The 20,088-nt window shown below is 38.6% G+C and overlaps 1 protein-coding gene across 6 annotated transcripts in view; it reads right to left on the reverse strand.

Annotated features, from left to right (window-relative positions):
* The window catches only part of FBXW11 (F-box and WD repeat domain containing 11), a 117,975-nt gene that overhangs the window by 17,937 nt on the left and 79,950 nt on the right, over positions 1–20,088 (reverse strand). For all 6 annotated transcript variants that reach the window (XM_004679217.2, XM_004679215.2, XM_004679214.2 and 3 more), the window contains 3 exons: positions 12,191–12,377; positions 11,276–11,366; positions 2,865–3,002 (listed from right to left, as the gene is read on the reverse strand). In XM_004679217.2, the coding sequence (XP_004679274.1) occupies positions 2,865–3,002; positions 11,276–11,366; positions 12,191–12,377 (416 nt within the window). The remainder of the gene's footprint in view (positions 1–2,864; positions 3,003–11,275; positions 11,367–12,190; positions 12,378–20,088) is intronic.

Genomic DNA, 20,088 nt, shown 5'->3' on the forward strand with positions numbered 1-20,088 from the left:
AAAAAATATATTGCTTTACTATAGGGTAAAACATCAGAATAAAAGTCACCCTGGAGCCTTTGCTCTACAGAAAGCCTCCAGGCGTGATGGTACACTGCAGAGCTGTGCAGAGTGCAGCCACCGGACAGTAACCACTATATGGTACTTTTAAGAAAAACAGATTAACAGGAAGTAAAATGTTAAACAGTTGTTTCTGCACTCCTACTTCTTTTAATCTTTCCAGAGTTTTCCAGGTTTTCAGTATTGTCCAAATACAATGGGTGATGGGACCTGGCTTTTTCAAAGACTGGCTTGTTAAAAATTACATCCCACATGGCACATGGGTAATTGGTAGTGGGAAGCCCACGGGTATTACAACTGAGATGGAAAAAGGCACAAAATGATGTAAAAACAGACTATTACACTATTAAAAAAAAAAATCCCATGAACCTGTTTCTTCCCTTATAAAATACCATCATAATTTTCAATGTCTCTAGAGCTTACTTAAAATGGCCGTCTTACAAGTGCTACAGACCTATAAGTGACTTTCTATAAAAGGAAAGCTTACTTTGATTTCTCACCTAGCGGAACCACAGTTACAGAAAAAGAGTGATAAGCAAACATAAGTTTACACAGAACAGAGTACAAAAGGTTGCTAACCACTGGTCTAGACGATCTCTCCAAAGGGCATTACTGCTCTTTGGTTCTGTGCCTTATAATGGAAACCTAAGTTAAAGATAAGTATGCCTCATTTAAAGAAATTCTTTAGAAACATGTCAAGTGCAAATGAAATGCAAGTCAGTGGCTCGCCTATGCTTTGTCAGGTCCTTATAAGTCTTATAAATAGTCTTATCTATTCCTTAAAGGAGAGTGCCAAATTTAAATAGTAGCATGTGTTACTCTTTCTAGAGTGTATTTGTGGCTACAGGTTAAGGCTATCAGTAAGTGCTAGATAAAAATAGAGTTGTGTGGTCCAATACATTTGGACGCTGGAAAAACTTGGTTTCCAGTGGAGGGCCCTTAGAGTTTTAAATGCTACTGTCATCTATGAACTTCTAACAAGTAGAAAGAACATGCCATGCTGTCTAAACTTTAAAGGTAGTTATTTTTCAAACAAATATCCTTTAGATTCACACCCATAAAATATGTTTTGAGAAACACTGCCATACAGAGAGGAAACCAACAAAGCAGTTTCTTTATATCCTATAATCCAAATGTTTCTTGCCCTAGCTATCTGAATTCCTGATAATCTATTATGTATGTACTTTTTTTTTTTTTTTTTAAAGATTTATTTATTTATTCATACAGAACTGGGGTACAGGCCAGAGGCTCAGGGGCGGTGAGAGGCTTCACCAGAGACAGAGTGGGGAGCAGAACAGGCAGAATGACGAAGTACACTGCTGAGGGAAGCAGCGGGCGGGCCAGGAGAGGTCTGGCTCGCCATGTGGACTCCTCCGGGGCAGGCGGCAGGCGGGAATCGAACTCATGCGGAAGTGGCTTCAGATTCTCAGTGCTGCGCTTTAACCCGCTGCGCCACCAGGGAGGGCCTATGTATGTACTTTTAAAAACAAAAACAAACAGGGGCCTTCCTTGGTGGCCCAACAGGTTAAAGCACAGCACTATGCAGCTCTCTGCAGCCTCCAGAGCATGAGTTCAATCCCCGTTTAGGGAGGTGACCCACATGGCATAGCAGACCTCTGCTGTCCTGTCTGCTGCTCACTTCAGCAGTGTATTTCAGTTGACCTGTCTATTCTACTTCCCACTCCATCTCTGGTGGATCCTTTCACCCTCTGCCAGAAGCCTGTAACCCAGTTCTTGTATGTATAAATAAATCTTTTAAACAAACAAACCCTTTAACTCACCCAAAGTAAAGCAATATAGGAAACAGGGCCAAGACAGAGAAAACCCACTATAACCTATATTCCCAGTTGATAATAACTTAAAACTCTAGACAAAATGCAGAAGCAACTGGCTGAGGACTCTAAACAGTGTGAAAAGAAAACTGGGGAGCAAGTAGGTTGTGGAAAGGAGTAAAGTTTGGAGAAACACAACTGAGATGGAAAAAGGCACAAAATGATGTAAAAATAAACTTTATTATAAAAAAAAAGTTTGGAGAAACAATTCCCATTAGAGAAGCTAAGGTGCTGTTTACCAGTTTACCCTTCCTTCTGGTTGGCATTTCCTCATTTCTTTTTATTGTGGCTTTGGTCAAAGGTGGGTCTAGAACAAGGAAATGCACAGAGAAAAAGCAGCACAGGCAACATTTGGAAAGAAACCACTCTGGACAAAAGGATCATTGGGAGCCAAAGGATGTGTGGAGGTCCCATTTGCCCCATCTTTTCTCATACATAGAAATGTAAGCCTTTGCTCCCAGGAGAGGCTACAGTCTTGTAGACACACTGCAGAGCAGCATACAGATCAGCCACCAGGCATTACACAGAGAATCCAGCTTACTTTTACTTTGAAAAGTGAATGAAAACAGCATCAATTGCTCTATCATTCTTTTGTGTTATCATCCGACAGGATGAGAACCTCAGGAACCATAAAAGGTACATTCTCAGGAGGCATAAAAGATAATGACTGACGTCCAGGTAAGTGAGCAACACTTTTACCAGTAGCAAAGTCTGTGATATTGAGATATTTTCTATCACATCTAAGTACAATGCAGAAAATGCATGTGCTTACAGAGGGAAGAGATGTGAGACAACCCAGGGTCTGCTGTTAGTACTGGGTCTGCCTCTAGTTCTTCAGATCCACACAGAGAGCTGCCAAGATTGAGTAGAACTGACAAAAACCAACTGGGAGTAAAAGAAGGGACTCTCATATCTAGTGTCCAACACATAACCACAATTCTAAAAATAATACACACAAATGTAGTCATTTACCTTAATAGAATTATCTCGTAGGCCACTGATAATTTTTTCATCATCATACTGTAAACAGTAGACACCTTTACTATTTTCAGAGCGGCACTGAATCCTCTGCAAGTTGTGTCGTCCACACCGCCAGTTAGATTCTATAGTCTAGGAGGGAAAGGAGGCAACAGATGAGTTTTTGTGAATCAACTATTCTATTAAGCTTCAGACTCTGGCATTGCTTGCAGAAACAGCATACCACTGATACCCGTCTTGGTTTGCATAACTGTCTGTGGATAGGAATATCATGCTCTTTTCCAAGTAAGACATTAGCCCGACAATGTGTTTTCTCAAACGTTCCCTGCCCGTCTGGCAACTATCATTGGATTTCCAATGAGTTTGGGTTGGGTTTGAAAAAAAAAGAAGAAAAAAAAAAAGGCCTAGACAGAATTCAATATGCTTCAAGAATGCCACTTGCACCCAAAACATACAAATAAATAATAACTCGCTGGGTCACTCTCTAATGCCAATTAAAATATCTGGCAAGAGCCCACCACCAACATTAAGCTTATACTGACAATCCATGTATCCATTCAGAGCATTGTCTTGATCACCCAAAAAATACTGAATAACTATTACATGCCAACTACTAAAGAAAGAATTTTATTTGCTATCATTTTTAATTTTCCACCAGACTGAGGCTCTTTTAAAATAAGAATGGCACATTTCAGCCCTAGACGCTCATTCTTTCATCATTCATGCAATATTTGCTGAGATGCTGGTATATGCCAGGTACGGGCTGTGCTAGGCACTGGGGCTGAAAAGATCAACAGGAAGCATGTTGTTCTGAAAAAAGGCACCACCCCAGCACCGAGGCACACAGTATCTAAAACGAGACCTGCTCTAAACATAAGTGTCTTTGGTTAGATGACTGAGGCAACAACTTTGGAAGGCAGTTCTTATTATTTCCCTTTCACAAACAAGGAAACAGTTGAATTTGCCTGAATTGAATGAAAGCAAGAAACTGAATGAGCTAGAAACCATACTTAGTTCTTCCTGACTTTGAGCCCAAGCCTCTTTTAAAATATGCAGTGACTTCAAAGCATAATCCTAGCTACTGAGGCAGTAGAGACAGAACACTACATCAGCAACAATTCCAGATAAAATATAAGTGTCAGATGAGTGAGTAAAAACCATAAGTGCTGTGGGAATTAGGGGAAGATAAACAGCTCTATGGCTGAGACCAGTGGGAAGTGGGTCATGCCCAGAGCATTAGAAGACCTAATCTCTGGTAGCAGATATGAGGGATTTTCAGGATCAAAAGATACAATGTGTCTACAAAGAACAGCCAAAGTGTAAACTCCTGATCCTTGAAATTAGAGGACAATAGGGACTACAATAATTGGTTACACCTGAGCTCAGGATATAGTCTGAAAGATTATTTCCAAGTAGCTTATTTATTTCTGAGTAGCTAAAAATGTAATTAGTTGGTTCGCTGAAGAAATGAAGCTAAATCTCACTTTAGTTCACAACAAGCACTTAATTAGGATTCTGCTAACATCAAACAAAAATTACATTTACTCTTATTTTGAAAGCAGTACACTTTCTGTACACTCCAAATGTTAAAATTCGCTGAAAGCTATATGCCAGATACTAAGCTTTTATAACTATTTTATGTGCTTTATATATTTTATAGCTAACTTAAGAATTGCAACTTTAAAGGTGAAATTGTCCTCAGCTTACGAAAAAAGCGTTAAGAGGGCTGGACACCCTGATACTCATTTATTTAAAAAGAAAAATGTTTCATTCTATATGGCCTCAGTGCTTCACACAGGATCTAAGAATACAGTCCCTGCTCCCACAGAGCTCCTACACATGGCTTTGAGGAAGACAGGACTGCTTTATTTCCAACACACAGTGGATATAAGGAGGTGTCATGGAGATGCCAGGAGCAAGGAAATGCCGAAATGCCCATCTGCCCATCTGCTTCCAAGCCAGAGTTTCTCAGTCAGAAGCACCATTTCTGATGAGTTTATAAAATGTCATTTCCCAAAACAAAACAAAAATTCACCCTACTTTTGCTACCTCTGTCAAGGCACACAACAGATTTGTGTACATAAACAACTTTTAGAAAATGGTCCAGAATATCAAGAATTTCTTAAACTGAAATCAATGCTTGGAATCATTTAGAGAAATAATATATTTTTAGATAGTGACTGAGCCACCTCAGCATGCTAAGCATACCAAGAAAATGCTGACTGAGGAGGCAGACGGACCGGTAACAAGTCTTATTCATGGCCAGTGACTCTTGGCAGTGGTTACCGAAGTTCAAGCTACACCCTCTGGAAGCCCAGACGGTGGCTACAGGAATTATGGCTCCATATGAACCCAAGGTGTATATCTATATCAGGTGTTATTTTAAAAATTCATATATCTGTTCTTAGGTTTAAAATATATACAAGTACATTAAAGTATTATTGAATCAGTAGGTAGCTTTGATTTGAAGTTTATATTTCAAACAAACTAAATATATTTCAGTTTGAAATTACTCTGTATATTTCAACAAACAGAAAAGGCAGATTCACTAACACATGAGCATTTGGGGGGAATTTTTTGTTTTAAACTTAAAAAGAAATGGTATGGAAATTCCCATACCAAAGAATTTCCCACAAGCTCTCCTACTACTCTAAAATGTTTTCTGAAACTGGATGGCTTGGTTATAATCTTTTTACGTAAGCCCTGGAGAGACAGCAGAGAGAACCAGAAAGACATGGGTATAAAGTCACCTAGTCAGCCTGATACATCCTCTGAGGTGTCTGGACAGAGAACACCTGCTGACATGAAAAGTCTGAGCCACCCCTCTTCTGTGACACTCAAAGACCCAGAAGCCAGGGTCTGGCAAAACTCTGCCAGACATCAGACTTTCCATTCTAAGGCAAATGAATCTAAGAAATGGTTTAGCTTCTCAAGACAAAGAGCCTAATTTCCCAAAGTACATTTGTGAGATTTTGCCATTGCAAAATTCTTTGCAATTCTTGATGGATCATTTTAGGAAGTTCCCACTTAAGTTTAAAAATCATTAGATTCCTGAACCCAAAACTGAATGTAGTTTTTGTTTTTGTTTTTTCCCAGGAAAACAACACTGAATCACAACAGGGAGCTGAATACTTTGCTGAACACCAATTCCTAAGACTTCACTAATCTCAATTCCCAAGGCCACCCACAAAAGAAAGCAGCACTTCCTGCTGACTTCCCTGCCCAAAAGACCACCACCATATTTGACAACCCTGACACTCACTAGAATGTTCGTAAACCAGATCTTTTTAGAAAAACTAGATCTTTAAAAATAGGAGAGACAGCACATTGTGGTAGAAAATATTTATGTCAATTAGTAGCTTTGGCAGATGATTTGAACTGTTTGAGCTGCAGTTTCCTCCTCTGTAAAAATGGGGAAACTGGGCCCTCCCTGGTGGGGCAGCGGGTTAAAAGCACTGCACTAAGAAGCTTAAGCCACTTCTCCTGAGTTCGATCTCCGCCTGCCCTGGAGGAGATCCACATGGCATGGCAGACTTCTCCTGGCCCGCCCGCTGCTCCACTCAGCAGTGTACTTCGTTGATCTGCCTGTTCTGCTCCCCACTCTGTCTCTGGTGAATCCTCTCATCCTCCACATCTCTGGCCTGTACCCCAGTTCTGTATGAATAAATAAATAAATCTTTAAAAAAAAATGGGGAAAGTAGTATCTATTTCCTCGAACTGTGGTGAGAGTCAAACAAGGCCCGTCATATAATGCACTCATCACAGAATCTACAAAGCAGCAGTTCCCGGCTTCCTCAATTGCTGAGAATACTGATCTAAAGGAAGGGGCTGTGACCGAGAAAAAAAAAAAAAAAGAAAGAAAGAAAGAAAGAAAAAAAAAGTCTTCTCACCAAATTGCCAGGAACAGTTGTTTCAGTCTAGGTGACAGATATTTAATGCTGATAGCACAGAGTCCTCCCTAACCATTTCCAGAGAGGGGCTCAGCCTTCCAATGAAGTTCGACTACTACCTGTACTTCAGCCACAAGATGGCAGGTTGTTCACAGGTGCACCTCTCTCATCATGCAGATACCTGCCACTTTCACTGAGATATCAGGTGGTGTGGCTACTGTAGGAGTATTTCATGTTTTTGAGAACTTGTAAAATCCCCTTACCCTGTGCAAATTTTCAAAATACTGGGAAAGTAGCCATGATACACAGAGTATACAGCGGCATTTAAATCAGCAAGAGAGTGAAAACAGATGTCTGAGTATGGAGGAATAACATTATTTTTAGAAGCCTAAACACAACTGGGTGGGTGGGCAAGTTTCAGCATTTTCTGGTCAGGACAATGTTAATATCAAGTTTGCAAACCACAAAAAAGCTCCCCACTTTCCCTGAATAAAATGTGGTTTATTGAAAGGTGTGATGCAACACACCATCATTTTACCAGTGGTTTGTTCCAAGGAGAGTGCTTCAAAGGCTTTAACCAGGTGAAAAGAGGGGAAAAGCATATTATGTGAACAAGTTCGCCACTACTCCAAGACGGCCAAAGTGAAAAAATCTAAGTTTGGGACATCAAAACTCTGACTCAAGTTTGTTTTGAGAACTCTCTCTCTGTGTGTAGAGGGACACTGGGGCATGGTAGAAAGATAAGAACATGGACTCTGGACTAAGAATTCCAATCTTGACATTATGAGGATTAAATTAAGCCACTATTGCAAAATACCTAACAATAAGCTCACCATCAGTACTGATGGTGATGACTCAGACTCTAGATAGCAAAAAGAGAACATGACCACTTCTTTTAGTGATGTGCCTCAGGGTTTCCAGGAATACCTTTTCAGTTCAGTGGCACTAACCCCTCTCTCTCAAGAAATGAACTGGCAAGAAACCCAAGAAATGAACCTTTGCATAAAGTATTTTATTCTCCTCAGACTTCTTTCTCACATCCTCATCCTTGAATAATGGAGTTTGGCCACACTAGGCCAAGCTCTCTATTTTTCCCTTCAGAGTTAACTAATTTCTAGTGGATCAATATAGAAGGGCAAAGTCATCTGCTCATCAAAGTGAAATCTGGGAATGGACAGATAATAGGAGCAAATGAACTGTCAGGGTAGAACTAGGAGAGAAAAAAAAAGTGCTGTGAACTGGTAACCTTGCAAAGTATACAGGGGGAAAAAACCACACAGACTCTGCAGTTGTGTGTGGCCAATTGGGGGGGGGGGTAGGTTGGGGGAACACAAACGTCCACTTGACATTCAGGGTGTAATTTATCTTTTGGCAAGGTGCTTAAAAAACCCTTTAAAACACTACCTTTCCTGTAACTGGACTAAAACAAGGCCAACTAATCTTATCTCTCAACTCATACACTTTTTTCAGCTAACAGTCAAGGACACTGAGTACTCTCACACAATTGGAGAAAGATGAGAGGATCACCTTGAAATGTCTGCAAGCATATAACATAACCTCTTTTTGCTCATTTCTTGAATTGTCTACTTTGGAAATAACAGTAACATTATGCTTAGAAGCTAGACAGACCTCAGTTAAAATCCCATCTCTTCTACTTAACTATGTAGCAAATTCTACAATTTCTCTTAGTCTCAATTTCCTGATATTACCCATAGGGATAATATGTACTTTGTTGTAAGAATTAAATGCAATGATCTATGTACATACAACAAAGTGCATGGACTAGTGCAAGGGTTCAGAAGAGGGTATTTATAACTATTATATTCTGCTTATGAGGGTTTCATACCAGCCAAACAGGAAGCAGCTAAGCCCATGAGTCCCCTGTCTGTCTGACTCATGAATTACTGGCAGAATTTTCTACATGTATGTTCAATTTAGACATATTCGCAAATAAAGTTAAGATTTGGGGGGGAGGGGGAACCAGTGATGTACAGTACAAACAAAATATCTGGTTAAATATAGACTAATCAAGTACTCCTTAACAATGTGATCTTGGGCAAGATGTTTAATGTTTTTGAGCCTCAGTTTCTCTAAGTTTAAATAAGGATATGGTCTACCTTTCAGGTACTGCCCAGCATTAAATGACAAAATGTATTATTAAAAAGCTTAATAGAATATTTAGCACAAGTAAATGTTCTCTATGTGGTACATTATTTTTTATTTTATTACTATTAGTGAATATACCAAAGTATAAAACATCATCCATTCAATAAGAGATCTAGCCCACAAAAATCTAGAAGAGACTCTGATGGCCAACCAGTGGGTTTTCCCAAACCACACTCTAAGAACCACTGGGTAGACCACCATGATGTAGTGGTTTTGTGTCAAATAGGGCTCCCCCATAATTCCTCACCTCTGCCGCTCCACTAACTTTTTAAAATGTTATTTCAGTCAGAGGGAACAGTTATGGGAGATGATATTATACTGTCATATTACAGAATATTAAGTTCATACTGTTGATTCTGATAGTTCTCATGGGGATTAAATGAAATAAATGTCACCAAATATTCCACCCAATCAAAGCTTTGAGAGTTCCTGTTTATTGATTTTTTTTAAAGATTTATTTATTTATTCATACAGAACTGGGGTACAGGCCAGAGATGCAGAGGGTGAGAGGATTCACCAGGAACAGAGTGAGGAGCAGAACAGGCAGATCGACGAAGTACACTGCTGAGGGGTGCAACGGGCGGGTCAGGAGAGGTCTGCCACGCCATGTGGTCACCTCTGGGGCAGGCGGGGATCGAACTCATGCGGAATTGGCCTAAGCTTCTTAGTGCAGTGCTTTAACCCGCTGCGCCACCAGGGAGGGCCCGAGAGTTCCTGTTTATTAATGATTGATTTCAAACATCAACCTCATAATAAAAGACTTGATAAACTTATTCAAGGAAATTTGGGAATTTAAAAAATAATAATAGTTGGGGTGGGGGGGGAGAAGAAAATAAAATAGTTTCTAAGATGTATGCACAAGAAATGCCTTAGTACAACTACCTAGAAGTAAAAGACCTCTTCCCCGAAACACACATACACTAACCTAAAATTCAAGTTAACACTTCATCTCTGCTACTAACACTGCTGAAACAATTTAGTACACATTTTGAACTGCCAATGGATTAATTAATTCCTAAACTTTATGATTTGTTTGGCAGAAGTTTTAAATGATTTAACCTTCCTTAAAAGGTTACTTTATAGCTCATTTTAGGGAGCAGGATACTTAAGACAAGGGTTTGTTTTAAATAATGATACTCCAGTCACATTCAGGTTTACTGTTAATGGACAGAATGATTCCATTAGTTCACATCTGCCTTGCAAAAAGGAGGCGGTACCTCCAAAAAGCGCATATGTTTCTCCATTAATGAATTTTGGCACAATAACTTTTATGTCTATCACCTGGGGGACAGGATTACTTCACATTTGGGAAACTGAGTGTAACTTTATGGGTGATACTGCATTGCCTAGCGAAGGCTAACTTTTCTGCCAAGGAGGAAATAGTGAAGTAACTAAGACTCGCCAAGAACACATGTGAAAGAGTTAATGAGAAATGCCTGTGCATGTCTTTCCTGGTTCACAGAAAAGGGTTAAATAATAAAACCGAACTAATTAGAACACATGAACAATATCAAACATCTCCAACGCTTCTCATCAGGTTTACAGAGTTTTACTGGTCTGGTGAAGTTATACTCAAATCCAAAATGATCCAGGAGTTGTTTGCTTGATAAAAAACAATTATTGCATAGCCTCATATTTGAGACATATTAATGAAAAATTATGGGAAATTTACAAAGTAAATTGAGACTCTGCCTTCAGTTTTCTAAAAATGGCTCAAAAATGTAAAACTATACTTACCAAAAAAACCAGACCTTGGATTTTGGGGAAAATTTTCAAGTTAAAATAAAATGTTAATTTTAGATCAAGGTTTTAATTAATTGGCACTTCATATTTTAGGAAAGTTGTATCATTTTTCACAAAAAAAGATTATCTACTCTTAAGAATAACTGGAGAGGGCATTCATTTCCTAGTGGCACAAGGGTTTGTTAAAGCATAGCACTAAGAAGCTAAAGCCACTTCAGCATGAGTTCAATCCCTGCCTGCCCCGGAGGTGACCCACATGGCGAAGCAGACCTCTCCTGACCTGCCCGCTGCTCCCCTCAGCAGTGTACCTCATTAGTCTGCCTGTTCTGCTCCCCACTCTACCTCTGGTGATTATTCTTACTTCCCCTGCACCTCTAGCCTGTACCCCAGTTCTGTATGCATAAATAAATAAATCTTTAATTTAAAAAAAAAGAATAACTGGAGATACTACATTGATGGTGACACATTTGAACCCAGAGTTCAACTTTAAAAAAAAAAAAAAATGACTAGTTCCATGATTTAACATCAACAGAAGACTTTAAGGCAATATAAAAAGTTGAGAACAAGATATATAAAGCCCATAAAACAGATAAATCATAAAATTACCTCTATATCCTGGATAATCTTTGGGTATAATGACCTATAAAATGAATTGGGAGGGCCATCTGTGGGTCTGTTTTTAAACAGGTACTGATCCCTGGCAAATAAAAACAAACAGCTGTTACATTTTTACACGTAAAAGTGTTTTTATTTAAAAATGGTACTTACAAAAATGCTGTATTTTTCAAGTGTTTTGACTTAATAGCTCCAAAGGAGGATTTCTGACAAAGTTGTATATAGGTCTCTAATGTGAGTTTTGGCCTTTTATTTTCTGAATAACAAACACATAAATATCTAGTCTTTCACTCTAAAATTTAACAAAAAATGTTAATATTGCTTTGCAGAAAAATCTAACTTAACACACACACTTCAAACATTCCTCTACAAAGAAAATGCAGATCTAACTCACAACACCACCTGTACTTCTGTCTGTAGCTCTTTCTCTGTGTTAAATGGGAGGTAACTGACATTTACAGAGCTATAAAGCTGTATTTCAGCTAACAGGTTTTCTCTGAAAATTCCTGCCCAGTATGGCTCCCATATCCTCAGCCATAAACATTAAATAACAAAATGGCATTACTTGACTTTGTCATGTTTTCTTTCTTCTTATCTATCTTTTGATAATAGTACCATCACCTAAGAAAATGGAAATGGAAAGCATAGCTGTGCAAAGCCAAATCACTCATTCAAACTACACAGTACTTTCTAACTTTAATAAATATAAAGGAAATATACATTTCAAACAGGAAAATTCTAACAGCTTTCACTGTTTTTTTTGGTTTGTTTGTTTTGTTTGTTTCTTTCTTTCAATTCTTGACTACCTATCCTTTCCCCCTTGTTTGAAAAAGATCAATCCATTTTTGCAAGGACAACTGCTCTTCTGGGTAAACAAGCAGACCCTCTCTCAACCCAAGTACTTACCACCCTCTTCTCTCTGAAAGCCCCTTCCATAGAGGGTCAGTGCGCACCATCCGTTCAATCAGCTTCTTCCAAAGCATTCCTTCAGAGATCACTCGCTGCCACTCTTTACACACCAGCTCTGCTGCACACAGAGACCTGGCATCCAGGTATGAAAGAATGTTTTCTGCTATGTGATCTAAGCCTTGCTCTACAAAATAGAAAAGGCAATGAAGGTATAGGAAGAGAGAAAAATGTATCAGACACTGCTTCCTTAAAAATAACAGGAATAAAGAAACTGAGCCAGGTAACACACACAAAAAATAAAAGTTCTGCAGATACACAAGCTCACAAGCACATAAACATTTGTTTCTTTAGTTCTGATTTTTTAGATAATTGATGGCAACAGTTCTTGTGTGTAAAAGTCAACCCTGAAGAATTATGTATTTGTTAGATATTATAATGGAAGACTTGTTCTCATATAACTCTTACAGAACCCCAAATTTTACAGATAAGGCACAAAGAGGCAAATCCCCAAGGTTTCACAACTCAGAAGTAAAGCCACCACTAGAACTCTCACCCTAAAACTTGTGTTCTTTCTCCTCTAATAGACTGTCTCTTATTACAAATCCCAAGACCAAAGCCACAAAGTAAGTGAAACACTAACACATCTTTAAAAGCATAAGAAAAGTTAAATGACAGTCCATGTGTTAGAATCAGGTGAACTCAAATGTTTTTCTTTGAATCTTTACTTCATCTCCTTTGTGTGAAGGTAAAATCTGTAAAGTGAAGCGGGTAGCGCCTCCACAAATTCGAGGAGCCGAGGAAGTTGACCCATACAACACAAGACTCCTTTCAAATACAACAGGATTCAGCCTCTGTATGACACAACACTATGGTCAGTATTATTGTCATCTGCACACTCTCTGCACACTTGAAATTCTAGGCATGTTCTCTGTAGCTACAAAAAATAAAGCTCACCCCCAGGCCTATAAAATGTAATGCTGGGAACACTGTAGGCTGCAAATCCCAATTTCAAGTTCAGATTCACCCCCACTAGTTCTATGATATGAAATAAATAGTAAACCATTAACACTGCGTGGTCACTGTTCTTGTGTTTTACCATCTGTCAATTAAATGGCATCACCAGTAACAACTGCTCTTTCTCATAGCATCTACAGGAATCAATAATCTTATGAAAAGATTAAAGACAATAAAGTACCATACAATGTTAGTATTTTTTCTTTTCTAAGGTGAACAGAAGCTGTATAGTAGCAACAAACGTGACAAGTGTAGGGAAATTACTAAACTCAGAGCCTCGGTTTTCCTCATTTGTAAAAATAAGGATAATACTCTCTGCCTTGTTTTAAAAATATCAAAATGAGATGATGCATTAAAAATGCTTTACAGGCCATCCCTGGTGACGCAGCAGGTTAAAGCACAGCACTGAGAAGCTAAAGCCACTTCCGCATGAGTTCGATTCCTGCCTGCCCCAGAGGTGACCACATGGCGCAGCAGACCTCTCCTGGCCCGCCCGCTGCTCCCCTCAGCAGTGTACTTCATGGATCTGCCTGTTCTACTCCCTGCTCTGTCTCTGGTGAAGCCTCTCGCCACCCCTGAGCCTCTGGCCTGTACTCCAGTTCTGTATGAATAAATAAATAAATCTTTTTAAAAAATGCTTTACAAATTAAGGGTTTCTTCAGCTTTAAGAATGACTATTTACACTGTTGAATGTAATCTATAGGTCCCCTTCCTACTCTATGGCATCCAACACCCAAGACGTGCATTACACTGGGACCTTGCTCACTTGCCTTGCACATGTCAGTATATTATAGTTAACTGCTGTTAAAAACCACACTGTCTTCATCAGTCATCCTATCACAGCACACTCCTAAGATGGCAGTGAGTTCAAGTAAATCCTAAAAACCACTCCAGTCCAAACTTCTATTAAACTAATTCCCTGAATTCTGTCTTATGTAGTCAGTTAAGAGAGGTAGGGCCAGGGAGGGCAGTGATGTACAGTTTATGGTTATCCTTACTATCATTCAATGTTTTATATAAACCTTCCATTTTGGCCTTTAGAGTTCTGGTTCAGTCATTCAGAAAAGAGGATTCTGCTCCAGATTTGCATGATGGGCAAATGTAGCAATTCTTCATCCCAAATTGCTGGCAAACATGTCAAATGGGTCAGAACCAAGGACAGCACCTACGATGCACTCTAATCCCTCCAACCTACGTTGGATCCATTCATTTATACTCTCAGGGTATCAATATTGAGTCACTTATCTTGCAACCATCTGGATCATTACTGTTGGGCCCACATCTATCTATTCAGTCCTCAGGGACATAAGGAAAAAGTCTGCCCTGTGAAGATACTACCACCATTATGCCATTTTTCGGAACTACCAGTTTTGTAACCTTATCCAAACAAGGTGAATTTAGTATGGTTATTCTGTGTTCCCTTGCTAGTGCTTACTATATAAAGTTGGTACTGTAATCCTTTGTTTATAAGTTAGCACTAGACACTCTTTTTAGCATATACAAATGTCCATCGTAAAAAAATTATAAAACACACAAGTAAAAAAAAACTGCAATCCCATCTCTCAAATACTGGCTTATAATGTTCTGTACACATTACTAATTAACCTCTTATAATCTGCTTAAGAATTCTTTTAGAGAATTTAACATCATATTTAACAGCCAATTACCTCCCACAAATACACTTTTTCCAGTTCTCTAACTCCTCAGTCAACAAAAGTGAACAGGGTTCCATCATGCAGGACTACTAAACACAGCAGTTTACTGCACCTGTAGCCCTGCCTACTAGATTCTGATACTTCTAAAAGTGCCACAACTCTGAAAACCCCCACTACAGGTTCACCACCTGTATACATATCATTGTAGGCAATGTCTTTGGTTGACTTGTTTATAGAAGCTATGTTGTTTCCTGAGTATTTTCTTATTTTTCCTATATTGCAATTTTTCTATCCTTTCTTTTAAAACTATTACCTTAAGCGGTTTTAAAACTATTATTTTTATGTGAGGGGGGAAAAAGGTAAGCTGAATGAGGAGTGAATGTATGCTTTTCATTCTATTACCAATCACTATTCTCTATTCAAAGTACATTCTTTCATTCTTCATACACTTAATTCATATAGTGGGTTGTTTTCAACTCTCTCAGTTTACTTACCCATTCTGGGCATTTTACTTGCTCACAGTTTGGCCTCTTGACACCATTCTCAAAGGTTCTGGCTGTCTTTCTGTATACCTTCATGATTATGTGCCCCTTTTCTTTACATATGCGTAATAAAACCAAGGAAATCCATGGGTAATTTTTGGCATTCTATTTGTGCCTCTCTATTGCTAGGACTCACAAGTTACTAATTAGAATTTCAAATTTAAACTCCTTAAATCATCTTTTGTTCTAGAGTCTCTAGTTATAAGCTAATAAAACTTGGTTCTTCTATGAATTTCTCTCATTCCAGAGTACCTACCTGACCATTTTCTAGTTTCTACACTTAAGAGTAGAACACAGTTGAACTTCTCAAGCTTTAAATTACTTCCATATCACTAACCAAAATCTTTTAATTAGTTATAAATACACCCCTGACCAATTCCATTTCTCTGAGAGAGGAAACAGCAAAACAAGAATGTTTTTGGACATTTGCCTTTTCTGGCCCCCAGGACTGCTATATCTCTATTGTCTATTATGAAGTGACAGATCAATATCTAAATCTTCCACCTGGCTGGGTGGTCTACTGAGCTGTTTCTCAGAGCTTGTGTGGTTAGATACAAATCTTAATGTTACTGATTTTAAAAACAAAAAATAACAGTAGCAAACAGATTCCCTGGAATTTGCCTGACTGAATCACAAACTAATTGATGATGTGGCCCCAGGAATCTGTATTTGTAAGTGTCACCAGATAATTCTGACAAGCTGGCAGCTTTGGCATTGTAACAATGACATTCCTTTCACTTCTAATATTTTTTCCTTTCAATAGTTCATTGCAGTCATTTATTACTATATTATTAAAGGATTTCTGCATAAGAAATCATTACTAGCATATTTCTTTATCAAATGCCTTCAGATCAATTCAGTGACATCTCAGTGATATTTCTGACTTGGTATATTTCCTTTGGTTAATACTTTAAATTCACTCATTCCAGAAGGCAGCATGTTTTAGTCTTTTGGGAAAAACACTGAGTTAGATAATCAAGGTTAAAGTTAATAAGTTTTCCTTTTTGGATCTTGGTCTTCCATAAAATAGAAATAATGCTAAATGTTTATATTGGAGAAAGTAACCAGTGATGGATTACGTAGCCCTCTGAGATTGGTATTCTCAATATCCTCATTTTATAGAGGAGGGACTTCCTAATCTTGCTGTAAAAGTTAGTAAGAGTAAGTTATTAGGAGCCAGGTATTTGATAATATCAGAGCTTTTTTCTCTTCCCCAAACCTCTTACTTGGTCATTGGTCAAAGAGTTAAATTGCATTCCTCTTCTATTATTCCCTGCAGAGAAAACAGAATACACCTCCTCTAGAAAGTGTTAAACCTGCTCTAATCAACTGGTGTAATTCTCATTTCCGGTAAGTGTTTTGAGACAATATAAATCACAGCCTGTTTGGAAACCTAAGGTGCTCAACTTAAATCAGCCCTATTCAGGACAGAGAGGTCCTGAGTTCCCTTGCCTGAGCTTAAAAGTGCCTTGAGGTGTTAAAAACTAAGCATTCTCTTAAGTACCAATGTCTGGGCCTCATTTATTCTATCGTGATGAGACACCCCATCTCCTCCAGCCACCTCCTTCCCAAGGCAACAAGAGCACACATTATAGCCCCAGAAAATGAGGCCAGAAGACTGCACACACAATGCTAAAGAAGTGCTGCTGCTAATTATAGGCACCAGATGAAGGCCTGGAAAAATTTCAATAATAAATTAAAACAATTAAAAGGCACAAATTTCAAAGCTCAATGTGTAAATAACACTATATCAAAATGAAACGCAAATGTGTAGAGTCAGTTCAATGCCCTTGACTACAGCCAGTTTTAACACAGCTGCTTAGATCATACAATTACAGAAACTTTTATTATTTTAGAAATGCATTTCAAAGAGCAGCTGCAAAGAAACTTCCTTCTCTACCCACCCCTGCTGTCCCTCCTCCCCCCACCCCCAATTCCTAGTAATGGATCTAGTTGTAAAATCTGCAAGGAGAAACCTTTGGGGGTAGGGGCTGGAGGAGGGACAATGCGACTGGTGAAAACAACAGTCTGTCAGTGTATGTTAAATCTTCGGCCCTTCCTGACCTAAGGATTCACACAGAAATGACATGAAAGGTGCTCAGGACACAAAGTACAGCATTTTGTTTTGCCAACAGAGTGGCAAACACCCCTACCTACATGATGTCAGGGAGAATAGATTCAGAAATTAGTGGGCGAATAATTAAAACTTCCTGGCAATAAATCTTATTACCTCTGGAGAAACAGGTGCTTCCTGCCTCTCAGAGCTATTTTTTAAACCTGCCCTCCTCCAAGTACTCACCAGCTGCCAAGCGTATTACATATTTTATCTTTAATCTTCACAATATTCCATGAAATATCATCACTATTCCCATGCAGATAAGGAAACTGAGGCCTTATAAAAATGTGGTCACAGAAATATTAAGTGAAGGAACCAGATTCAAATTTTGGGGGTGTCTAAATATAGCATCCCATGCTTTCCACTCTGGCACACTGGGTCTTTGGCCTTGCATTCCGCCTAATGCCTTAGCTAAGTTCTTTCTTCCACATCTCCCAACACCTTTGAGCTACAGTCCATAATGGTTCATCAACCTTCCTTGTAGCTAAGAAAAATGAATAAACCATGACCAGGAAACACAGTGGTTCAAAAGTTTTAATTGCTTAGACACCTCACCAAATGCAGCACCAATGCTTATCATCTTCTTTGAAGTACAATCTGCCTCTACATTAGATGGCATAAATTTTCCCTTTAACAACAGTTCTTGCAAACCACAAACTTAGCCTGCAGAAATTGACATTGCAGACTAAACATTTACCATGATTTTTAGAAAAGCATATCATAATTATCACTTTTTCCACTGAAGCAAAAGGAGCCAGAGACCACATTTTCCATTTTCCCTATACTGACAGGTACAATATTCACAGCAAGCATTAAGAAGTCAAAACCATAGACAGTTTTTATAGAAATAATGATTTTCACAAAAAAGCCTTAGTTTGACTGTCAATTTTAAAAGAGTAGAAATTCAAGCTCAAGATCATCTGCAGTAAAACTGAACACCAAACTAGTATAATGATTAGTAAGCTGCTCCACACATTATTAACTCTAAATATGAGTAGACATACATGGACCAATTTCTGCCCTAATGCTCTTAGGCAGGGCCTGTGTTAAGAAACTAATGCCACGTTTAATCTAAGTCTACTAGACACTGAACACAATCAAGTTGGCCAGTTTGTCCCCAGCTATTAGATTCACATGTGTGATAAATACTGACATATGTATATATGTTCAGGTCAAATCCTGTTAAAACAAATAGCATTTTAACAAAAATATTTCCATGTCCCAGCCAATGGTCCATTTATTTCATGTAATATTCAATACCACAAAATTCCACTTTAACAGAGATATGGACAATGCCTTAAAATTCACTGTAATGAAAACTGAATTGTATGCAATTACACTAACCATATTTATATACATAACACATGTTCATCTGTTCTGTCTCTTCTCCAAGACTGTACACTCCCCAAGAGAAGGAGTTGCGCTACCTCTGAAATATCAAGAGCACTTCAACAGTGCCACCTTGTGGATCTTTTGTAAATGAAATGTAAGGTGAATTACCTGACAGTAAAATGTCTGAGAAGAAAATACAGCGAGGGAAAAAAAAGTAAAAAATAATCAATCAAAAAGAAAACAAAAAATAACAAAGACAAAAAACAACCCAAAAAAGAGATTTGAGAAAAACGGAGGCACAGCTTCATTTAGTTAAAAGCACTTAAGAAGAATAAGCACAACCATCAATTTTAAAGCATGACCCTGTTCTTTTCTTGCTGTGAGATGTAGCTAGGTCAACAGAAAGGCAATTGAGGCACAACACACAGAGGAACCTCCTTGTTAGTGTGTTCGTCTTACTTACCTATAATTCTCTCTCCCCTCCTACAATTAAAAGCTTGCCGCTCCCATCTCATTTCTACAACTAAAACTAATTATTACTGAATAGGTTGTAAATCTATACTTAGGATCTTATAACAAATTTTCCAGGATAATCTTAATTGTAAGTGATTTCAGTTTTTGCACTAACTTTGACCCAACCCATACCATCTTACCTGCACAATCACCAAGATGTATGATCATGGGCATTTCGCCCCCAATTTCCCTGACCTTGACTTCCTAACCTAAGTAATCCGAAAGCACACTTAGAAAAGACTTGAGGGCCCTCCCTGGGGGGCACAATAGGTTAAAGTACGGCAATACAAAGTTAGCCACAGCTACTACAGCATAAGTTCAATCCCTGCCCAGGGAGTTGACCACAGAGCACGACAGACCTCTCCTGTCTTGCCTGCTGCTGCTCCCCTCAGCAGTGTACTTCGTCAGTCGGCCTGTTCTGCTCCCCACTCTGTCTCTGGTGAATCCTTTCAATGCCCTTGCACTTCTGGCCTATACCCCAGTTCTATATGCATAAATAAATAAAAATCTTTAAAAACAAAAACAAAAGAAAAAAAAGATGGCCAAGATCACTGAGTAATTAAATAGTATTATTCTAGAAAGTGTGATAACATTTTGGAACAATTTGGAAAAAATGGAGCAACAATGCATGGTGATCATGACCTCCAACTATACTGATCACTTTTGAGTAGGCCAGTACCCTTGAAGAGTGACATCTCTATATTAGCTAGTCAAATTTAAATT

Source organism: Condylura cristata, unplaced genomic scaffold (assembly GCF_000260355.1).
Source record: "Condylura cristata isolate star-nosed mole 26May11 unplaced genomic scaffold, ConCri1.0 scaffold00008, whole genome shotgun sequence".
NCBI lineage: Eukaryota > Metazoa > Chordata > Mammalia > Eulipotyphla > Talpidae > Condylura > Condylura cristata.